Source organism: Podarcis vaucheri, assembly GCF_965113315.1.
Source record: "Podarcis vaucheri genome assembly, chromosome: 3".
NCBI lineage: Eukaryota > Metazoa > Chordata > Lepidosauria > Squamata > Lacertidae > Podarcis > Podarcis vaucheri.
Genome location: NC_138761.1, coordinates 69,262,729 through 69,285,637, shown reverse-complemented (window position 1 = coordinate 69,285,637; position 22,909 = coordinate 69,262,729). Strand labels below are relative to the sequence as shown.

Sequence of the window (22,909 nt, the reverse complement as noted above, 5' to 3'; positions counted from 1 at the left end):
TGTGGATAAATCTAGTTAGTTTATTCAGAAGACTTCATTTTGAACAAAGGTGAGGTTAAAAAAATTAGCAGTTTTTTTATGCAGATCTATCAATATCATGAAGCACACGAATCAGCTTTCCAACTTATAAAATCTCATTCATCAGTAATGAAATGTGTGATCCATAGCTAATGAAATGTGTAGCAACAGCTGTACACCTGAGGGGATTGTAGAACAGGAACAGATCTGACACCTCCAACTAAACTCCTAGATTCTGGATTTTTCCATTTCTTTCATTGATATGTTCCCCTCCCCTGCCAGTCGGAAGGCATCAGCTGTATGTTATGTCATTCTAGGGTCATGTCAACCACAGATCAACTTTATATTGTAAAATAACAGGGGGAGAAGTGTGCTCTCATCCTGGGAATATGCAGTGACGAGCTATACGGCATTTTAGCTTGGGGATTTAGTGGACCCGTATTTAAAAGTTCACGCAGCTGAATGAGAGTTTCTGATTTGGAACTGCAATGCGCACAGGAACGTAACTCCAGAGAAATGATCTGTTGGTCAGTTTCATGAGTCATCATCGTGGATTCCTCAAGCCGTCTCTGAGTTGAAAACAATTCGGGAACACTGCTGGAGTCTACACCGTCATCATCACCAGTGTGATTTTGTATCCACAGCTTTTAGTATCGATAGAAAACAGAAAATCCAATAAACTAGCCATTAAGCTGCCATAGGAACAAAAGATACAGGTACTCCGGGTTTTATTCAAAGTACCACATTGCTTTCAGGAGAAAGGAAAAGAAAAACCACATGTGAAAATTAGCACTTGTAGACTGATGACCCTTACTGCATCAAACAGCTGATTCTGCTGTTTTATACTCTCACCAGGTAGCTTTTCCTGTTTTGCTGACCATGCATTCTGCAACTCAGATGTTCTGTAGGGAGAGAGAGAGAGAGAGAGAGGTGGATGATTCAAGAAGATAATAAAAGTCACATTTTAAACTTCTGCTGAAAATAAAAAAGCAAGACATTCCTAGGAATCAAGGAAAATTTCACATTTAAGTGTGTCTGCTCCACATTTAGAAAGTGGGTGAAGGGTTTATATATGAGGGCTCCCATGTGAGGAAGGGCAATATATAATGAAATCATGAAATCATCATCAGAAGATGTTGAGCTGAAAAGGAAACATTTGAATCTCTTAGCAGGAAGTTTAGGAAAAAGTTCATTGTTCCTTTGCACAATGACTTGTATAATTTCCTTAAGAGCTAGCGAAGTACAACTAGAATATTGCATGCAGATGTGGTAAATAAGGTTCTAATCTTTTACACACAATATAATTTGTTCTGCACCTGCAAGGAATAGATCTTTTAGTGTATATTTGTATATAATAGATATTCATGTATACTGTATTTGATATCTATGTATACATGTTTTTAGTATATTTGCGTATGATAGCTCTTTATATATATTCGTTTAAAAGTCTGTTAATTTTATTTATATTTTGATAATTTTATGTCTACTTGTTTTTGAAGTCTGTTGATTTTACCAGTGTTTTACTTAAGAGACACAAGGCATTCTTTTTTTATTAACCGGTCAACAAATCTTGCTTTTAAAATAATCCCACTTTGCCAGGAACAACACTACCTCTTAGTCTGGTCTACCTCACTGTGTTGTTGTGAAAATAAATCAGACTTTTTTTACACACACTGATGTGGTTATTATAGTGGTAGCCTAAACATCTTCATTTGGATGTAAGACCCACTGAGTTTAATGCAGCTTCCTCCTGATTAGTTTAGGATTGCAGTCTTGCTAGGAGAATGTGACATAAATAAATAAAGTTTAATAGCATATCCCAGGAGTTGCACATAGCAGTAATGTATGGAAATGCACATTGGGTTGAGGGGCAGTATATAGTCGTGTCTCCCCACTTATGTGGGGGTTACGTTCCCAGGTACCATGCAGAATTGTGTATAGTGCGAACACCATCTGAAAAGCCTGTAAACACCCTCTAAACTCCTGAAAACTATTGAAAAAGCCTTTAAAAACCAGCAGCACTTACCAGACTGGCATGAATGGTGGCAAAGATGTCTGTTAGCCTTCCTCATCACTGGAGGACGATGTGAAAATAATGACAAAGGGGGTAGACCCCAGTACCCCAAAGTGGGATTGCAGTTGCAAAGGTTCCTGGGATTGCTAGCTGTTTTCTTGCTGTTTTCAGGCTGTTTTTGCCCTTTCCATGCCTTTTTTTGCAGTTTAAACCTATTTATTTACTTATTTCCTGGCTTTGCATGTATTTGCTGTTGCACGTAAGTCAAACATGTGTCGGGGTGTGTGTGCCTGTACTGAAGCGTAAATCTTTAAATAACTGAATTTATTACTTGGAACCTGCCAGAAAGGATATTCTTGATCATCAAAGCTCTGCTGAAACTTACGAAATCACAGCATTTCTCTTGCTGCTTAAAATTAATACAAAAACTACAATATGTTGACAGAAGGATGTGCTTTAAGTGATAACTTGGAAAGATGTTGTAGACAGAGTCTATGATTCTACAGAGAGGGTGGATAATTGTGTGCACAGGGAGAGGTGTATACATGGCCTGAGAGAAAAAAAAGTGAGAGGGATAGATGGACTGGAACGTAGATAGAAAGGTTCACCTAGGTTACGTTTTCAAGATTTTCTTTTTTCTTTTGCAACAATGAGGCCTTGGAACTTGCATTTTAATATGAAAACCCAACATTCCAGGGTTTTAACAAAATCATTAGAAACCTGCCTCTCTGTACACAGATTCTGTGAGCTGCCAAGTAATGCAGCAGAGTCAAGTATTGCTTGTAAAATTGGTTTGCACGGTTACATTTTCAATTCTTTCATGTTTCTTTAATAGCCGCCTGTAGAGAAACAGCCAAAACCAATTTAGAAAGCAGTTCAGCAGAGAAGCTTTCTCCCTACATTTCTTATAGAAAAATCTCTCTGAGTGTGCAGCATAGACAGAGGTTCATAAATATTCTACAGTCACATTTAAAGAATACATAATGTAGTTTCAGCTTTATGATGTATTGTGAGTACTGAGTAAGTATTTACCTGTAAATCCCTCATCTCTTTTAATAATCTATAACATAGGAAAGCAAATATATAATTGTTAGACCGAGGAATGGGACAAACTACTGTGTTAATTTATTGAAACATTTATAGGTTCCCCCTCCCCAATCAAAGACTCACAAGGCAGCTAACAACATATATAAAACAAGAATAGTGTTCATTCATAAAAGATAAACGAAAGTGAATTTGGGTACATGGATGGGGAAAACAACTTTAGATGGCAAATCTTGTATCTAGAATGAACATATTTGAACTGCTACCTAGCAGGCCAAATTGCCATCTCTTTATCTGAAAGATTGAGAAAGAGTTACTGACAGGAAATTGGGCATCTTGGTTATTGCTATCCTGAAATGAAAAATTGGAATTCCATTCTTTAAATATCACCTTACTTTTGTTCTTTGCCTTTTATGTTTAAAACAACGTGGCTACATTTTAGGATAAAGAATTCAAATGCCTTGCATTAAATGACTTAGGTGTGATAATTGCCAATAGAATATTGGATTTGGAGTGAAAAGGTCTGGATTCAGATTCGCATTCAAGCATGATTGCACTAGCCGAAATCTCAGCCAAACCTACTGTACAAGGTTGTGTGAGGGTACACTTTGCGATGAGTCCACTAACCATCTTTTATATATATTATATCCTAGGACAGTTTTCCAGCTCGCTTCGGAGGAATTCATTTTGTAAATCAACCATGGTACATCCATGCCCTCTATACAGTTATACGGCCATTTTTGAAGGAAAAGACAAGGAAAAGGGTATTTTTCTCTTGTTTGTTTGCATGGTTTTGCAAAATTGTTCTTTGTTTCTAGATTGATCACTTTGATTGGCAAACAACACAAGCAGCAGAGGCAGTGCCCCTGGTATTGAAATAAATTCCTTATGAAACACATTCACTCATTCTAAAACTATGTTTGTTTCATCATGCAATGCGCCAATGGGGAATGGCTTCTGTTGTTCTCTTAAGAGTTTTAACTTCCAAGATATTAGGAAGCTTTGCAAAATCGTAATTCAGTAATCATATTTTTTAAAGAGTAAGAACAATTGTAAATATATTTTATGTAAGAGATGAAACATTGATACTAATAGACTTTAGCATCCAGATGATAACAGAGACTAAATAAATTCACCTTCAAACACTGTTCCTTGATCAATCAAAGCTAGCCCCGATTTTATAAGTTTTACAGTGCTTTAAAATGTTCTGAACCTAATGCATTAAGCATAGTTTAAAAATGTTGTGTGTAAGTTAATAAAGAAGCTGTCATGAAATGGGACATAATCAAATTGCCTGTGTTTTAATTTATGGGGAGGTACATTTTCACAAATCTTGGTTATGTTGGGTGCAGCTGCATAATGCTATAAGTAGCCAAAATGTGAAGCATTGGAGTAAAATACTCCCAGGAAGCATCCCATCAATAACTGGACTATAGTATTTGTACCAGCTGATACTTCTGTTTTTTTTTTATAATAATTTTTATTACATTTTTCCAAATTACAAAAAGAACAGAAGGAAAAGCAGAATAGAAGAAAAAAAGGAAAAAGAACAGAAAATCACATCCATTTCAACAGCTTATTTCAAATTTCCATTGGACTTCCCCACATCTCCCGCATAATGCATTCTTGATAATAAAGTCATCAGCAAATTATACCCTTATTTCGTGTGTTTCTTTATATTTTCAGTTGCAATTTAAGTTTAGATCTCTTATTCTCCATTTACTCTAAAAATATCATTTTTACCCATTTAAACTTTGATTCTTTCACAAATGTTAGCAATTTCATAGATAATTAAATTTCATTGCTGGGGCTAACGTTCCAAATCATACGACGTCTTATGTTTCATACAGCTTATAATACTTTTGCAAATAGTCTTTAAATTTTTTCCAGTCCTCCTCCATTGCCTCTTCTCCCAGGTCTCGGATTCTTGCAGTCATCTCGGCCAGTTCCATGTAGTTCATCAATTGCGTCTGCCACTCCTCCAGTGTGGGCAAATCTTGGGTCTTCCAATGCTTGGCGATAAGAATTCTTGCTGCAGTTGTAGCATACATAAAAAAAGTTCTATCCTTTTTTAACACCTTCTGGCCGACAATGCCCAGAAGGAAGGCCTCTGGTTTCTTGGGAAAGGTGTACTTAAACACCTTTTTTAACTCGTTATAGATCATTTCCCAAAAGGCCTTCAATCTTGGACAAGTCCACCAGAGGTGAAAGAATGTCCCTTCAGCCTCCTTGCATTTCCAACATTTATTATCAGACAAATGGTATATCTTAGCGAGCTTGACTGGGGTCATGTACCACCTGTATACCATTTTCATAATGTTTTCTTTCAAGGCATTACATGCCGTAAACTTCATACCGGTGGTCCATAACCTTTCCCAGTCCTCAGACATAATATTGTAACCAATGTCTTGAGCCCATTTTATCATGGCTGATTTAACTGTTTCATCCTGAGTGTTCCATTTAAGCAGCAAGTTGTACATTCTTGATATTACCTTGGTCTTTGGTTCTAACAACTCTGTCTCAAGTTTCGATTTTTCCACCTGGAATCCTATTTTTTTATCTAGCTTAAAAACCTCATTAATTTGGGCATAATGTAGCCAATTTTGCACCTTATCCTTTAATTTTTCAAAGCTCTGCAACCTCCAATTACCTCCAATGTTTTCTATTATTTCCCAATATTTCGGCCAATATGCCTCCATATTGGATGTTTTCCGAGCTTTGGCCTCTATTGGTGAAATCCACCTCGGGGTTTTACTTTCCAATAAGTCTTTGTATTTTTTCCAGACCATAAATATTGCTTTTCTGACAATATGGTTTTTAAACATTCCATGTGTTTTCCCCTTGTCATACCACAAATACGCATGCCAACCTAACGAATTATTAAAGCCTTCCAGATCTAGGACATCAGTGTTTTCCAATAAAATCCAATCTTTCATCCAGCAGAAGGCCGCAGCTTCATAGTATAACCTTAAGTCCGGCAGGGCAAACCCCCCTCTCTCCTTTGCATCAGTTAGTATTTTAAACTTTATTCGGGGCTTTTTGCCCTGCCAGACAAATTTAGAAATGTCCTTCTGCCACTTTCCGAAACAATCCACTCTGTCCACAATCTGCAAGGCCTGGAACAAAAACAACATTTTTGGCAAAACGTTCATTTTTATAGCTGCAATTCGGCCTAACAAGGATAGTTTCAATCTTGACCAAATTTCTAGATCTTTTTTAACTTCTGACCAACATTTTTCATAATTATCTTTAAATAAATTCAAATTCTTGGAGGACAGATTGACCCCCAGGTATTTCACTTTTTTAACAATGTTTAGTTCTGTTTCCTTCTGAAACCCCTCTGTTTCAGTAACCGTCAAGTTTTTCCCTAACACCTTAGTTTTTTGTTTGTTCAGCTTAAAGCCCGCCACCCGACCAAATTTCTGAATCAATTCCAAAACTCTTTTTGTACTAGGTTCTGGCTCCTGTAATGTTAAAACCAAGTCATCTGCAAATACTTTCAGTTTATATTGTTTCGCTCCGACCCGTATTCCTTGTACCTGCCGATCCTCCCTTATCATATTCAGCAAAACCTCCAGGACTGAAATAAACAACAGAGGGGATAGGGGGCACCCCTGGCGTGTTCCTTTTTCAATATGAAGTTCTTCTGTCACCACATTGTTCACTATCAACTTAGCTTTTTGTTCTGAATAGATTGCCTCTATTCCATTCTCAAACCCCCTTCCCACTCCCATCCCTTCCAAGTTTTTCTTCATAAATTTCCAAGAAATGTTGTCAAAGGCCTTCTCCGCATCAATAAAAATTAACACTGCTTTGGTGTTAATATTTGTTTGTAAAAGTTCCAAAATATCGATAATGTTCCTGGTATTATCATACAAATGTCTACCTGGGAGAAAGCCTGCTTGGTCCTTATGGATCACTTCATTTAGTACTTTTTTAAATCTGTTAGCCAAAACATCCGCAAATATTTTGTAATCCACGTTTAGGAGTGAGATGGGGCGGTAGTTCTTGAGTTGAGTCTTTTCAGTTTCCACTTTAGGTATCAATGTGATGAATGCTTCTTTCCACGTATCTGGTGCCCTCCCTCCCCCCATAATCTGGTTGCAAACCTCCATTAATGGTTGTATCAAATAGTCTTTTAAAATCCTGTAGTACTTGGAGGTGAGTCCATCAGGGCCCGGAGATTTGCCTAGTTGCATATTCTGAATGGCATCCTCGATTTCCTGTTGTGTTATTTTACAATTCAAGATTGATCTCTTCTCTTGAGATAATTTTGGTAGGCCGTTATCTTTCAAGAATTGTTCTATCTCAGTTGCTTCCTCGGATTCTTGTGTGTACAGTTTTTTAAAGTATTTCTGGAAACACCTTCTAATTTCTCCCGGTTTCTGAATGTTTTTCCCTTCAACTTCTAAGTTGGTGACATAATTTAATTTTTGTCTCTTTTTCAACTGCCAAGCGAGCAGTTTCCCACATTTGTTCGCAGATTCAAAAGATCTTTGTTTCATTTGTTTGATTTTCCATTCCACTTCTTGGTTAATCAATTTCGCATATTGTGACTGGTGAAATTTGATTTCTCTTAAAGTCTCTTTTGATTTTGGATTCACTCTTAATTTTTTCTCTCCATCACTTATCTTCTCCAATATCTTGTCTTTTTTACTATTCCAAAGTTTTTTCTTGATTGTATTCTGTTGTATCAGAAACCCTCTCATAACAGCTTTGCTTGCGTCCCAGATAATTCTTTTTTCCACCGAGGTGTTCAAGTTAATTTCAAAATAATCCTTTAAAGTTTTTTGGGCCTTCTTTACGATCTCTTGATCTCTTAACAGGTTGTCATTCATTTTCCATCTGAAGGAGTCGGCAGTAGTAAATCTCATTTCCATTTTCAAAGCGTTATGGTCGGAGCAAGTCTTTGGGCAGATTTCTATTTTTGTAGTCTTAGGTGCCAGCCCTCTAGTTGCCCAGATTTGGTCGATTCTTGTCCATGACAGGTGGGCCTCAGAAAAGAAAGTTCCTTCTTTACCTAGGGGGTTTCTCGTCCTCCATAAATCAATTAGGTCCATATTGTCAGTTAGTTCAAAGAAAGTTTTTGGTAGTCTTCCATCTTTAGTCAGATTCTGATTCTGTGACTTATCCATCAAAGTAGAGACGACCCCATTCATATCTCCCATCATAATGATGTTGGAATAGTCCAGATAGTCCAGTAGTGTCTCATGCAGCTTCTTATAAAATTCTGATTTCCCCTCATTTGGTGCATAGATTCCTAATATCAAAACTTTTTCTCCTTGGGTCGAAATTTCAATAGCCAGGATTCTTCCTTGTTCATCTTTCAGCCGAATTCACAATTTGTAATCCAATCTCAAATAAATCCTACTCATGAGTAGTTGATTTGTAATCCAATGTGAAGGAAGAAAGGTCGGCGCTCATCGGTAACAGCCGCGCGGCTTCACTCCCGCAGAAAGAGCGATGAATCCACAGCACCGCTTCCCCTCCGCGCTTCCGGAGCCCCTTACGGGGTCCCTTCTTCGTTTTGGGGGTCGCTCTCGGTGCCCGCCGGATCCCACGGCCACGAGCTCACTCTGCTCGTGGTTTAACTTAATGGGTCGTCGCTTCGCCGTAGCGAACAACCCTTTCCTGCGGAGCCCCTCTTTGCTGCGCAAAGAGGACCGCCATTACTCGTTTCGCGCCGCCTCCGGAAGTCCTGTACCAGCTGATACTTCTGAATATCATCTCTGCAGTTGATATTCAGAAGTATCAGCTGGTACAGAATACTATGTTGACTAGTCAAAGTTATAAAGTCATGAATGTCTCATGTTAACTTAACATTAGACAAAAATACGACACCTGTGTTTTAACATATGGTGATGTATATTTTCACAAGAGTCATAAATGGAAATCTGACCTGCTGGTTTAAAAGAGAAATGGTGGTTGGACTCTGGGGCATTGATTACTGCAGCACTCTGTGTTTTCATTGCCCATTTTCATCAGTCCAGAGTACCAATTTGTTTGATGTGGACACGAATCAAACTCCGGGAAAGTACACCAGCAGGAAAACCCACTCATACTGTATGTGTTAGGGCTTTTTTTCATCCTTTCCCCAAGAACAACTCTTGCACCACATTTATACGCTGCCTTTGAAATCCATAGGAGATTCAAAAGCAGCTTGAAATGACATGCTAAGTAGCACTATTCTTTGAAGGGAAAGAAAAGAAAGTTCCACTGTACAGGCTGGAGCCCTTGAGGGTACATGCAAAGGCTAGCTAGATGGCAGCTACTAACTATCTAGAAGCAAAATACGGTGTCCTGCTGTAGTCAGAGCAAGTGGAATTTGATGAAGGAAGAAGAAATAAATTCCATGACACACATCACAGATCCCGCTCAGTAGGATATTTAAAAAGACCCTGGCGGGGTGCTGTGGTTTATCTTAGATTTCTGACAAGCAGAGATGCTGCGTTATCCAACTCATTCTGGGTTTTTCTCTCCAAAAACACTGTAGTGTTTCTCGGTCATATGTCAATTTTTTTTTTTTAGTCTGGAAAATATGCTTGGGGATATTTGGGGGCACTTATGAACCTATGATTGCCTATTCTTTTAATATAAACACACACACACACACACACACACACACACACACACTGAAAAGCCATCTTGCTGGATATATTTGCATTCTCCCTTCAGCTTCTGCCACAAAGTGTCAGCTGCATGAAACTTATTCCGGCATGAGATGCACTGGAAGTGGTCCGAATTTTAAAATTCTGCCCAGCGGGTTTGTATCCAGTGCTGTGTGACTGGAAGTCCACTTGTACCAAGAAGTATTTTTGCAACCATTTGCTTGCACTAGCTACTTCAACCTAATTTTGGCAATCCTCCTTCCCTTTTGTACCCTCCTGCCCCACACCTCAGGCCATACTTGAGAATGCCTGCCCTTGGAGAAGCTTTTCAGTGGGCAGAAGAGGCTACAATGGGGAAGAGGTGTGTGAACTTTTAATTGCACTGGGTACAATCCAGTACGCATGATTTCTAATAAATTAGAAACCTTTAAGTGGTCCTAAAATTCAACATTCCTTAGAGTTTAGCAGAACATATACATACACATCACACACATACATTTATTAGCTAGGATCCATAGAATGAGATGCATGCACTAGTGGGATTTTTTCTTCTTCTTTTCCTCGTTGAACATCAGACATCCCCAACATAGCTGCTTTTTGAAAACCCTTCATGGATTTGCCTTGTGTCAGGAAAGACTGATATCCGCTGAAGGTGCTGGCTTGTAATGTCTTTGATTCATCCTTTTAACAGATATTTCTCCATGGAAATAACCTCAACAGCCTGCACCAGCTAATCCACCCTGAGATTCTGCCTTCTGAATTTGGTGGAATGCTGCCGCCTTACGATATGGGCACGTGGGCAAGAACGCTGCTTGATCACGAATACGACGACGACAGCGAATACAGTGCGGACTCGTACAACACTTCTGTAAAAGAAGTCGAAAAGGACCTGTCTCCCAAATCCATGAAGCGGTAAGTTAGTCTGGCCTGTTGAAGCAGAAAAGAAGGGTGTAGACAAAATGATACCCTCCAGATTTTTGGGTGGACTACAATTCCTGACCATTGACAATGCTTGGATAGGGCTGATGGGAGTCAGAGTCCACAAAGTTCTAAAGGGCATGTCAGTAGCTATCTCTCATGTAGTTGATTTTCTAGACTGAATGACTTCTGCTGAGGGCCAGGACAGTAACATATGATTTCCTAGGAACATAGGAAGCTGCCATGACTCAGTCATAGTGTTGGTCCCTTTAGCCCATCACTGTTGATACTGTCTGGCAGCAGGTTTCCAAACAGTATTCTTTATCCACTTGGAGATATCAGGAATTTTATCTGAGATTTTTGGCATGCAAAGCATGAGCTGTGGTGCTTCCCCTATGTAATTTAGCCATTCCATTAAACTGTAATGCATATTGATGCAGTAACATTCGTTGTTTTGTATTAATGCATTTTGAAGTGGAAAAAGAAAACTCCACTCAAGGCAGCTTGCAACATAGAACATTACATTTTCATTAATGATGTAAAATACAAAGAGAGAGGGTCAGCAGTTTTAAAAGATCGTAAAAATATTGTCTGCCTCATATAATAAAAGCCTGCCGGAACAGAAAGTAGTGATGAACAGGGACCAAATGCACTTCATTGATTTGATTGACTATGTATTTCTATGCAACCTTCCATTCAAAGGAGTCCCAACATGGCTTACCAACAATAAAGAACAGCCACAGCTATAGGCTACAATTACAATGTCTGGGCAATTTAGAGCTGACCCCACCAAGGCATATAACACCATTAACAAATCAACAATCACATGATCATAGGTAATTAGAAAACAATTATAAAACAGCAGCTAAAATACAGGCTAAACATTCACCCTCTGCACATACTGCCTCAATAATCATTTACTCTACTGATTGAAATACAAATACAAGAGGACATTGATTCAATAGAAATACCTACAAACAGAACCATACTGCAGCAAATGCCTTGTCTCCTACGCACTGATCACAAAGGGGTGTGTTTGTGGCAGCAGCCCCTCTATTGTTCCCCGAAGTCAAGCTCTCAGCAAGAGATTGGGATAAGCCCCCTCACAAGCAATCTCAATCCCAGCAACAAACAAAAGCAGTGATATCCTATTACAGATCTATAGGTGGGCTGTCCAGTAATTGGCAGCGGACACACCTCATCTCTCTTCCCAGTAGCCACAGCTCATCAGTGTCCAGGCTGCTAGAGCTGCCAGTGAACTGGGTGGGTGGATGGAATTAGTTCCCTTCCCCCCTTCCCTTTGCTCGTACTACCTGGTAGTCTGACAGCCAGTCAGAATTCTCTCCATCCACGTTTCATGCTCCAGCTGCTCACCACTAAGGAATTCCTCTTTTGCCCCACACAGCTGTGCTTCCACACTTAGCAGGGCACAGAGGATGGCCTCTCCTTCTGATCTAAGGGAGCAGGCGGGATGGTTTGAAGTTATTGCAAGTCATGGCACTTTCATACCAGCCCTGCAGAGTGTTGTGTGATTCCACATGTGGAGGACAACCCATTGGGACACAGATATCAGATATTATCATGGGGGAGCCAAGTGAATTCCCCCTTCAGGCATTATGCTGGAAGAACAAAAGCTATGGAATTGAAACACAAATCCAGCAAAGCAAGTCCAACGAGATATGCCCAGCTTGTCAGACATTGCTCATACAGCTGTGCAAGCCACGCTGTGTGCTACGGAGTTCAGAAATTTAGGTGCCAGAGAAATAACCTGTCAATAACAGGTTAGACAGTATTGTTAGGAACTACATATGTGACTACATTATTATGCTGAGATCTGAAGCCATCCAATTCTGCAACGTCAGTAACAAATATTAAATTACATTTGAAGGGAGGACTTTAGAGAAAAAACAGCCTTGCATTTCCAGTGACTGCAGTTTCTTTCGGATGAAAAAAATGTTAATGGAATGTAGCTGCATGAACTCTGAAGCTTTGTTCTCTGCTAGTTGACCAGCTTTGCTGAAGGAAACTGTCCTTGCTCAGTGATAATAGGGTGACATGTTTCCCTTTGTTTTGTCAGAAATATTAGTGCAGGCTGGTTGCCAGTCCATTTAAGTTCAAGTGCAAGGGGTGCCATGTGTCACTATCCCAAAGTATCTGTTTGAATCCTTTCTTCCTAAGCCCACAGCCTGAGCTCATCCACCCACTCATGTTTTTAATATCCTCCTTGGGCATTTCCAAGCCATCCACCAGAGATCTGCAAACAATTTGTTTCATTAGTCAAGTAGATTAAGCTTTTCTCTTGCACCTCGGCTAGTGGTCAAGTTAATCCCAAGAAGCTGGCGCATGTATTGCTTCAGCCAAGAATCACTCTGCTCCATGGCTTTGGGGTAAATACTGTTTTGGGTGCCTGCTAATGCTCCTCTTGAAAAGGCTAAGTAGGGCCTCTAGGTAGCATGCAGTGCCAGTTTCAGAGCATTATTAGCCAGATGGTGTGTTGGAAATATTTCACTGCCAGCAGCTTGCAGCTGGCAAGACTTTGTATGCAATCTAATCCCCTTTCCTCAGTAACAGGACGTTTTTACCTTACTGCTAGCACAAATGCATGGAAATCCTTGCTTGACTTCAGTAATAGCTAGTAAACCTATTTTTTCGTAAGATTCATTGAATTCAGATATGTGTGGTTTTTTAATCTGATATTTCTACAGTCAGTATTTTATTTTTATTTTTATTATTTATTGGATTTATATACTGTCCTTCATCCCAAGATCTCAGGGCGGTTTGTCCACTTTGATCCATAGCAGTTTCACTTCTACTAGGTAGCTCCCATCCTGTGAATTAAGTTGATGTCTCTGCCCTCGTTCAGGACACATGCCCCTATAGACATCTGTGCACTGTGTTCAGGAATAAGGCCTTTTGAAACACAAAAGACCGGAAGGGAATTTAGCTCAATTGTGCTTGGAATTACTTACTCGGAACACTGGCTCTTCTCTGCTGGAGGGCAGACTGCTGCCTATTTGGTAGAGATGCTTTTGCCCCACCTGGAACACGATACTTTTGCCCAGTTTTGGGTGATGTCCCCTCCTGGTGCAGCCCCAGACCACACAGGAGCCCACTGACCTGCTGGAGGGGCTTTGTGGGTACAGGGGGCTGCAGAGGAAGAGAAAGGTTGGTTGCTCAAGATGCCTTCTGCTTGCACCCACCAATGAATTCAATTCCGTTTGTATAACTAATATTTCTCACATTATTTCAACACCTGGCTTATTTCTGTATCCAAAAGGAGCAAATTGGATGTTGAAGTGAATTAAAAGAGGTTCGTTGATTTGTGCAAGATCAGAAGCCCTTAACTTCTATATGTTTTTTATCATGGAGTAAGTGATCATGTAAACTTGAGGGTACCCAACAGAGTGCTCCCCAAATGTTGCTGGACTCCAAGTCCCAGCATCTTCACCCATTGGCCATTCTAACTGGGGCTGATGGAAGTTGTAGTCCACATCTTGGTGATCCCTGATATAAAGAATTCAGTGTTCTCCTCTTTGGTGAGTGGATCAGTTTTATCAAGAGAATGACACATGGATGACCAAAAAATGTATTCTTTGTTAGTGTAAAATAATGATTGAAAGTGATTTATCTGTTAGCGTAGACAGAATTTGTATCTCAGGGTAGCATTCTGGGGTGACAAACTTCAAAAAAATACATTTTGAATCTGTCCTGAGAAAAGTTTTCCAGCTTTCTTTAGAGAAAGTATGGAGAATCTGTAGCCCTTTAGGAGTTGTTGGACTATAGCTGCCATCATCTGTGACTTAATAATGACAATTTTATTATTATTCGCCATGCTAGCAGCGTCTGATGAGAGTCGATTTCCAACAACATTTGGAGGGCTATAGGTTCCCCCACCCCTGATATAGTGTGTGGAGGAGAGGTGTACATCTTTAAATATTAAATATACACTGGTTGTAGGTATCACACCATATTTCCCAAGCGATTTTATGGATACTGGCTAGCTTTTAAAAAATAAATAAATAAGTGAAGTCTACTTTCATTTGTCTTAATATCAGGCTTTTCTTTAAAAAAAATACTTTTTTCCACAGGTCTCAGTCAGTTGTGGACCCTGGAGTGTTAAAGCGCATGGATAAAAATGAAGAAGAAAACATGCAGCCCTTGCTTTCTCTTGACTAACAGTGTCTGAGCATCGAACATGAATTGGGGTGGAAGGTATTGCCTTTCGGCAACAAGCAAACCATTGGGAGGAGAATGTGTACCAGCCGGAATCCTATTTTTCATGTTAATGTAGCATAACATAATGAGGCAGCAGGTTTTGCCAGTCAGCCTGGAACATGCGAGCCCTGGGCTGGAAAACAGGGTGGAAAGGAAGAAGATGAAAAGGAGCAAATATCAATAATATATTCTGTTAAGTGCCAACCTGTTTGTAAATAGAGTCTATTCCTTCTCTCTGCATTTGTAAGTAATGGTAGGGATGTAGTACAGGAAAGGGGAAAAAAGAGTGGCTATTAAAACATGCCAGTTGAATGCACTGTAAAAGAACAAAAAGCACTCTGAGAAAAAAGAAAGAAATCAGACCTAAGTAACATTCATCCTTTTTATACAAAGCCATATTACACCTTTCATATGGACTGCTTTATTCTGTTCAAACATTTTTTCTTTAAACGAGAAGATATAGGGTCCTGTAGACATCATTGTAACTGGTGTGATGTTACCTGTCAATCAGATTGTATTTCACAGACATTGCTGAGATTCATGATGGAAACTAGAAACCATATGAGAGAGAAAGAAAGAAATATGAGATGAAAGAAAGAAAGAAAGAAAGAAAGAAAGAAAGAAAGAAAGAAGGTATAGACACAGGGAGCCAAGCACCTTTCTTTGGCATATAAGACAACTGGTTTTTAATCTTTTAATACTAAGTTTGGGGTTTTGAGACCCATTTGGTTCCTGAGCATAAAGTGGGTCTCAAAGAAAGCATCTGCCTCTTATCCAGTCCCCATTTGAGAACTTGAATCCTTGACTGGATCATTTGTAGTAATGCTCAGCATTCCACACATAATACTCAGCAGCAACAGATTGATGCATTTCTAAACCTGAAGTCTGAATACATATCTATATATTTTTACCACTCTCTACATATAAAGTGTCATTGGTAGATAAGTATACGTAATCAAGGATTTATAAAAACAAATCATACCTATTTGGTGTGCTTAGAGTTTATTATAGATTGTATATTAAGACAATGTCATCGTTAACATAGTAAAAAATTAAGTACCGCATCCTACTTTGAGCAAGATTTAATTGTTATAAGTACGGTGTAGTACAATACCATGCTAAGGCCATCTTTTGTTTGTGATGTAATTGTGTAGATGAAACATGTGCCATATTAGACAGAAAACACATTTTTACCTCAAAAGACCAAACAGTCCCTAAAGTGGACTGAACACGGTCAGCTGTAGTTTAGGGGTATATATTCATCTTTGATGTGTGCTGATATGCTTGTGTATTTTCGCCGTACATCAAGACAAGAATGTACCCTACAACTATACAGATCTCTGTCATCAGAATTTAATATGTCACTTGAACAGGAATGACAAGATCTCTTTCTCGCAAAAAAACCAAAACGTTACTACTGAACTCTTAAGGGCTCTGAAGAAATATATTGGAATTAATTATTGGATATTTAAGATGCCTAAGATCAGGCTTAATGCTGCGACAGATTGTGTTCCTATTGAAAACCTTCAGTTTCAAGACAGTAGAATGACTTGTTTGTTTTAAATCACCTCCATACCATTCAGAGAAAACCTTCAGATAATTTTTGGGGAAAGAGGAATTAAAATACATTCTGCCTGTACTGTCTTTGTGTAATTCAGATACTCTGTTGAGACACCATATGCATGTCTGCTATCATTGATTTCCACTGCAAGCTAGTGTTAAAATGATGTGAGGCTGTAGTGTATTCTAGACCACTTAATGCACTGCTGGATGCTCAGTTAAGAGATTCTTATTTGGCTTAATTTTACTTTTCCTTATTTAAACTATGACAATAGTGTTCTTTGCAGGCTAGAGCATTATGCTTGGTTATATTATTGAAGCATTCATCATTCTAATAACATGGTAAATAAGCAACCTATCTATTAAGCAGGGAAACCTTCATGGTGGGAACACTATGATGAATGCATTAACCAAAATGGATCTGTTTTTGACAGGAATGGCTTGTAGTTAACAATACCTATGCTTATCACATCCAGAGATCTTAAGTTGAAGACTGTGGTCTTAAAACAATGACTGCCTATTGTATGATATCAATTGCCCTTGGGCCACCTTACTGAATAAACACTTAACAGGCAGCCATGGCCAATCTAGGCTATCTAGCATATGTGCCAGGACCAGCAACTGTATCTGGTTTGACCCTTGGTGGTAAGTAAGCAGCCTAATTTATCACAAGACTGCAGCCTCAGAGTTTTCCTAGAAATACAGCTGCAGCACCTTTAGCAACATCAGTAGTAAGAACATTGCATGTCTCTCCATGGGGCTCTACATCAGTTCCCATGGAGTAATTTGATTAGATATGTGTTCTTTCTCAATTGAAGCTCGGGTCTCTAACTTTAGAAGTTTCCTGTATAGCACTAATACCTTTTTGCATGGCTCCATAGGAATGAGCAAGCTGTTGAATGATTGGAATCCTTATGCTTCCAAACTGATAAGAGTTAGACAATTTGGAACAGAAAACATGCTAGGCAAAATGAAATGGTAATTTGTTCTTAGCTCTATAGTGGATAAGCTTAACTGCAGGTGCAGACATTTGTAGCAGTGCCAGACAAGAGGACTCTGTCTTGGTGCAGCACACAAAAAAAGAGTCTGGTGTTGAAAACAAAAATGAAACACACCTGTAGTTGGCACCTGTCTGTCTTGGGAGACAATGGACGAGGGTTCCTTTACTGGTGAGATCAAACTGTTGGCAGGTTGCAACACTTACTGTGGCTGTAGAGACTGATGCGGGAGAAACATTCTCTGTTGCAGCTGGGGCAGATGGTGACATCCAGTTGTTCTGTTGCAGATGCACCATGGTGTTTCTTCTCTCTGTGATCCTCCCAGAGATCATTTCTCCTATGCTATGGATACATGACTTGACTGCCTGCCTCCAGGCACTGCGGTCATCTGCAAGGGATTCCCATAGAGCGGGGTTCATGTTGCCAGACTTCATGTCATGCTCACAGACATCTTTATAGCACAGCGTTGGTCTGCCAATTGGCCTATGGAATCCAGTTAAGAGATCAGCTCACCTATTATGCAATTTCATCAAACCAGATTGGCAGCAACATATAATGCATGGCTCCAAAATTCTATGTGTGAAATGAATAATGGCATTTGTGGTACATCTTGAACTGTGTTGTGTACATAGATCTGGGTAGGTGGTGAATGAATGATCTTTCTGGTGGTTAGAGTCGGGAGATGTTGTGTCATATGGTATGTTAGTCGCTCCGAAGTCTTAAGATTTGAGATCTGCCAAATACATACAAGTTGATAGAGATAGGAAGCTCCAGGAGCCCTGGAATTATGCTACAGTCAGTTTCTCATTGTACAATAATATCCTGGCTGAGGCAGTAGAGAAAGAGCTAAGCAAAGGCTTTGTTGAGTGGGAGAGCCTGCTCACTTCATTATGGGCTACAGGAGCTATCCTTTCAGGACCATATGCATATTAGGGCACCATCTGTTTCCCTATAAATCCTTGTTCTCTGGCAAAAAGCTTTTATTCAGAAAGCCGAGGGTTTTTCTGAGGGGGGGGGGGATAAATGAATTCCAGCCTCAAATACTGTGTTTTGTATCACTAGGGCCTGTCCCCATGATTCCTTCCATATATATGCTGTCATGAAATGGATTATAGGTGGGTCTATTTCATAGGTTGAATCACTCTCATTTAGAGCAATAAAAAGATCTTTTTTCTTGCAGTGTCAGAACTAATTTGCCCAGAGTTAACATGTTCCATATTTAAGCTTCAGTCAAGTCAGCGGTGCTTAAGCCACAGTTGACAGTTTCTGAATGTACACAGACAGAACTGCTGCTGGTGTGACTGAGCATAGCTTTATTAATTCCACTTTACAAAAGCTGAATTTCATTAAGGCTGTTATCCTGGCCTCACTTACCTGGGAATAAACCCAGCTGAATTCAATAGGACTTACCTCTGAGTAGTCATGGTTAGAATTGCAGTGTAACTGACTTTTAACAGCACAATCCCATCCAGGTCTACTCATTGGATATTGGGTATAGAAAGTGGGTATAGGTTGGCATCTCTAAAGGTTCTTATTTTTGCAATCTTCATGAAACTTCATAAAGGAAAAATCAATCTTACCTCATGAAACCTCTGTATACTAAGTGGTTCGTTTTAGTTTTAGTTTTGCATTTGAATTCTTGTCTCTATGTGCAGTTTCTGAAATGCATCCCGATGTCTAATTCAGCTATTGCTGTAATGAACACTCAGATAGTCCTCTCAGGAGGTAACACCATGGTTTTACATAATTCAACCTCCATATTTTGCTGAAAATAAACTGATATGTTCCAAAGGAAGTACTCTTGCTGTACAAAATCGGGTCTTCAGAGAGCACCAGCAGATTCTAGGTGCACTGTATGTCCCATAGCCACAAATTAATTCAGCAGCAGATTTTCAGAGGTGGGTGAGGGAAATTAATAGCTTATTCCTAAGCAGGCTTCCTCCTTTTATGAATCCAAGAAGGCTTATGATGCCAGTAGAAAAAGTCCTTTAAATGAGAAAGCCAGCCCCTTTGATAGTGGTGATCTAAAGGAATATAGGACATGATAAAATCTTACTCAATTGAGCCATCCTTGGGTACAACCTCAGAAGCAGTTTAGGAACCTCCTGTATCTATTTTACATGTTTGCCTGAATTATAAACGAAAACATACTGAGAGCTAGATCCTTGGCAAAGTGATTGTTTTGAATATCACATCACGGAGCAGCCATGGTCTGGAGGTTCAGCACCTAAATCTCACATAAGAACACATGCTGCACATTTTTGTTACAGGACCAGCAATTTCACATTTGAGAGAACTCTTGGGGGGATTCCACACTGACCCAGTGAGTTGTTCATTTTATTTCTTAGTAAAGCCTACGACTTCATCTTTTGTCACCTCTGCCTCAGATGCTGACTCCCTTCTCGAGAAAGTTAGTTCAGGCACAGGGATGTGCCTTACATCTCCCACAGTTAAAACAGATGCAAACAATTCATTCAGATTCTCTACGGTCTCCTTTTCCTATTTTAGCAGGCCTTTGACTCCTTTGCTGTCTAAACATCCAATTACCTCTCTGCTCCTGGTGTTTTTCTTCTTGGGGATTGTTGGGTTTAGCATTTTCAACAACATGCTTCTTAAATTATTTTCCTCCCATCCATTATTGTCTACTTGCATTTCTTTTGCCAAAGTTTGCATTCCTTTTTGTTCTCATTTCGACAACATTTCCATTTTACTTCCTTGACTGCTTGTTACCCATTCTGGCATCCTCTTGGTCTTGGTGGTACCTTTTTCAGTTCTAGCTAAACTTCTATTATTGTGGTTTTTAATAACCCCAAGCATTATGGAGAGAATGGTAGATTTCTGCCCCTCAGGGCACAGTTGGGACCTCTGCCATGGCAATGATTCCACCCCCGCAGTGGTGGTCCCCAGCAGATATGCAAATGTGCCATCCTGCCGCCACACCCTCCATCAACATTGGTCACCACCAATATGTGGGTGGCAGCTGTGTTAGGGACTGTAGCTCTATTGGGTTGTGACTGTTAAATCTCAGTGCAAATCATGACTTCGTTGCCATTGTTTTTATTACCACATCTAGTTTATGTGTAGCAAAGGGTTTACTAAACCCCTTGAAACAAGGTCACATTTCAGCCTAAGTTAAGTACATGCTTACTGTCCTGAATGAAATATCTGAATTTTGACTGGCTCATGCCAAATCTCAGTAAAAAGACAGGCTTCTAAGAATACCTTTTGGTTTGTTGCCATCAACAGGCTTCTAAGATTTGTTAGAAGATTATGAGACCAGAGGCAGAAACTACAGCCAGGCAGTTTTGTGGTTTTATTTTGGATTAGATGCTTGATAGCAACTGATATGGCATTAACATGGATGACAATATTAAGCATAAGTATGTTAACATGAAATCAAGCTAATGAGATGTCATTTCTTTTAAAGCTTTGAGATGTACTGTAAAGTGCCATATTAATGTGTATAGTAGTGCCTGTTAGATATATAAAGATGCACAAAGCATTGCTTATCATATTGTGCTGGCATTATATCAAGATTTTTGTTGTTGTTTGTGTCACCGTTCTTCAGGTGAAAAATAGAAACTGAGGCCTATGCATGCAGATTTCAGATCTGTATTCTTTGCCAATTAATGTTTGAGGCTGGTGGAAAAAGTCAAGCTGGTAACTTCCCAATTCTTTTCCTGAAATTGCTCCACGTGGTCCGATTGAGAATTAACAACACCCTAGAAAATTGTAGGAAACATTAATCATTGGCCCATCACATAAGGATGGTGGAAACGTCATCACAAAAAAGGGAAAATGCACCTCAGGGTAACTGTTCTGTCGAAAAATGGTGCAAATCAGGCAAATGTTTTCACAGAGGAAATGTTGGATGACTTGTCCATACTCTTAGTTGAGCACTGCTAGTCTGTAGTGATTAGAAGATTACTAATAGCACTGGCATTTGTGCTATTTTTATATACACATCTAACATTATGTCTTTTGGTCTCTGTGTGATGTGCAGCACAATCCTTCATATACCTTACTAAAAAGTAAGCTTCGGTGAACTCAATGGGGCTTACTCTCCCAAGTAAGTGGATATGGGATTGCAGTCAGAAGCACCTTTCACAGTCACTCTCTTTTGTGTTTTATGTCTGTGCTACCTGTTCATGTGACATTTTTGACTAGGATGGGGTTAAGAATGGAAAGCGAATGATGCCAACAATTTACAATGGCTTTGTGTAGACCATATTGCAGCCAAGTTACCTAGAGCTGTACATGCTGGATTGGAAAGAGAAAGAATGATCTTTTTTTAAAAAAGGAAACACTGGACGGTTAATTCAGAGAGGGAAATGGAACTGATTATTTTCCAGTGTTATTAAAAGCCAGCCAGTTTTCAGATGAGGCAGCGACCACATTCCCATGTTCGTTTTTGACGAGAAAGTTACCACATAATGACATTACCTTTTCAATTTCACCTGGTGACTGTTCTTATAAAATGCACCTCCACATGGTGCCAGGTGGTATTTATCACATTAGGAAATGCTTGAGGCCTGCCAGGTGCCCCGAGGCGATATTAAATAGCAGGCACATTTATAAGAATGACCCTCCCTATGAAACTGACAGGGTAAAATTGTATTGTGATTGAATCTGGGAATTGGACCAAATCCATGTTCCTAATGAGAGTTCTGCTGAGAGAGATCTTTTTTCTTGTTCACTGTACTGACTGGGAAGAACGTATATTTATTGTACTACATTTGTGCCAAAACTGATCAGTATTAAGTACATGGAATAGAATGTTTCATATTCATTTATTCGCGCAAGACTCTTTGAAAAGTTGTAACAAACCTTTTCACTGTTTATATAAACAATATATATTTGAACAAAAATAAACAACTGAAGCTAATTAGTAAGGATGGCTTCAATTTTGTCAAAATAAAGCTTTGATGAAAAAAATGGCTCAGGACATCTTGATTTTGTCTTAATTTTCATGGCTTTTTCCTTTTCTGACAGTACTGAGAATCAACAGTTTTAAGAAAAAGTAGTAACCTTCTGATATGTTGCTTAGATGATATTAAATATAAACATCAGCAAATTTTTGAATTATTTTTGATCCAAACTCAATTTTTTGACTGGACCTTATTATATTTTAAAAAGTTGTTTGCATATCATAAATCTGAATTGCCTTCCTTCTAGAAGGAGCTCAGGGCAATGTACAATAAAAATCCCACAAGAACAGAAGAACATATCAAATGAACAAACCATATACAAATAACTATACATTCCCTGGAGAAAGGGGAAAGAAGGCAGCATGTGATGTGCAAAAGGAAGAAGAGATTTTGGGGCTTAAAAAAAAATACTGCAGTGTTCTGCCTTGTCTAGGAACTATAGAACGAACTCTGCCTCCCTAGAAGGTGAAGCTATGGCAAACCTGTTGCTGTCTGTTGTCTTTGAGGATGGCTTTGCTGGATCAAATCAGAGTCCACCTGGTCAAGCATTCACAAACAGAGCACATTGGAAATAAATACCATCTTCAGTTGTGTGTCTCCAGCCAC

The 22,909-nt window shown here is 39.3% G+C and overlaps 1 protein-coding gene across 1 annotated transcript in view; it reads left to right on the top strand.

Moving 5' to 3' along the window:
* CLVS2 (clavesin 2) overlaps positions 1-21,664 on the top strand; it is a 44,894-nt gene extending 23,230 nt beyond the window's left edge. The window contains exons 3-5 of the mRNA XM_082216163.1: positions 3,730-3,840; positions 10,376-10,596; positions 14,691-21,664. Coding sequence (XP_082072289.1) covers positions 3,730-3,840; positions 10,376-10,596; positions 14,691-14,778 — 420 coding nt within the window. The 3' untranslated portion in view covers positions 14,779-21,664. The remainder of the gene's footprint in view (positions 1-3,729; positions 3,841-10,375; positions 10,597-14,690) is intronic.
* Positions 21,665-22,909: the final 1,245 nt, after the last annotated feature.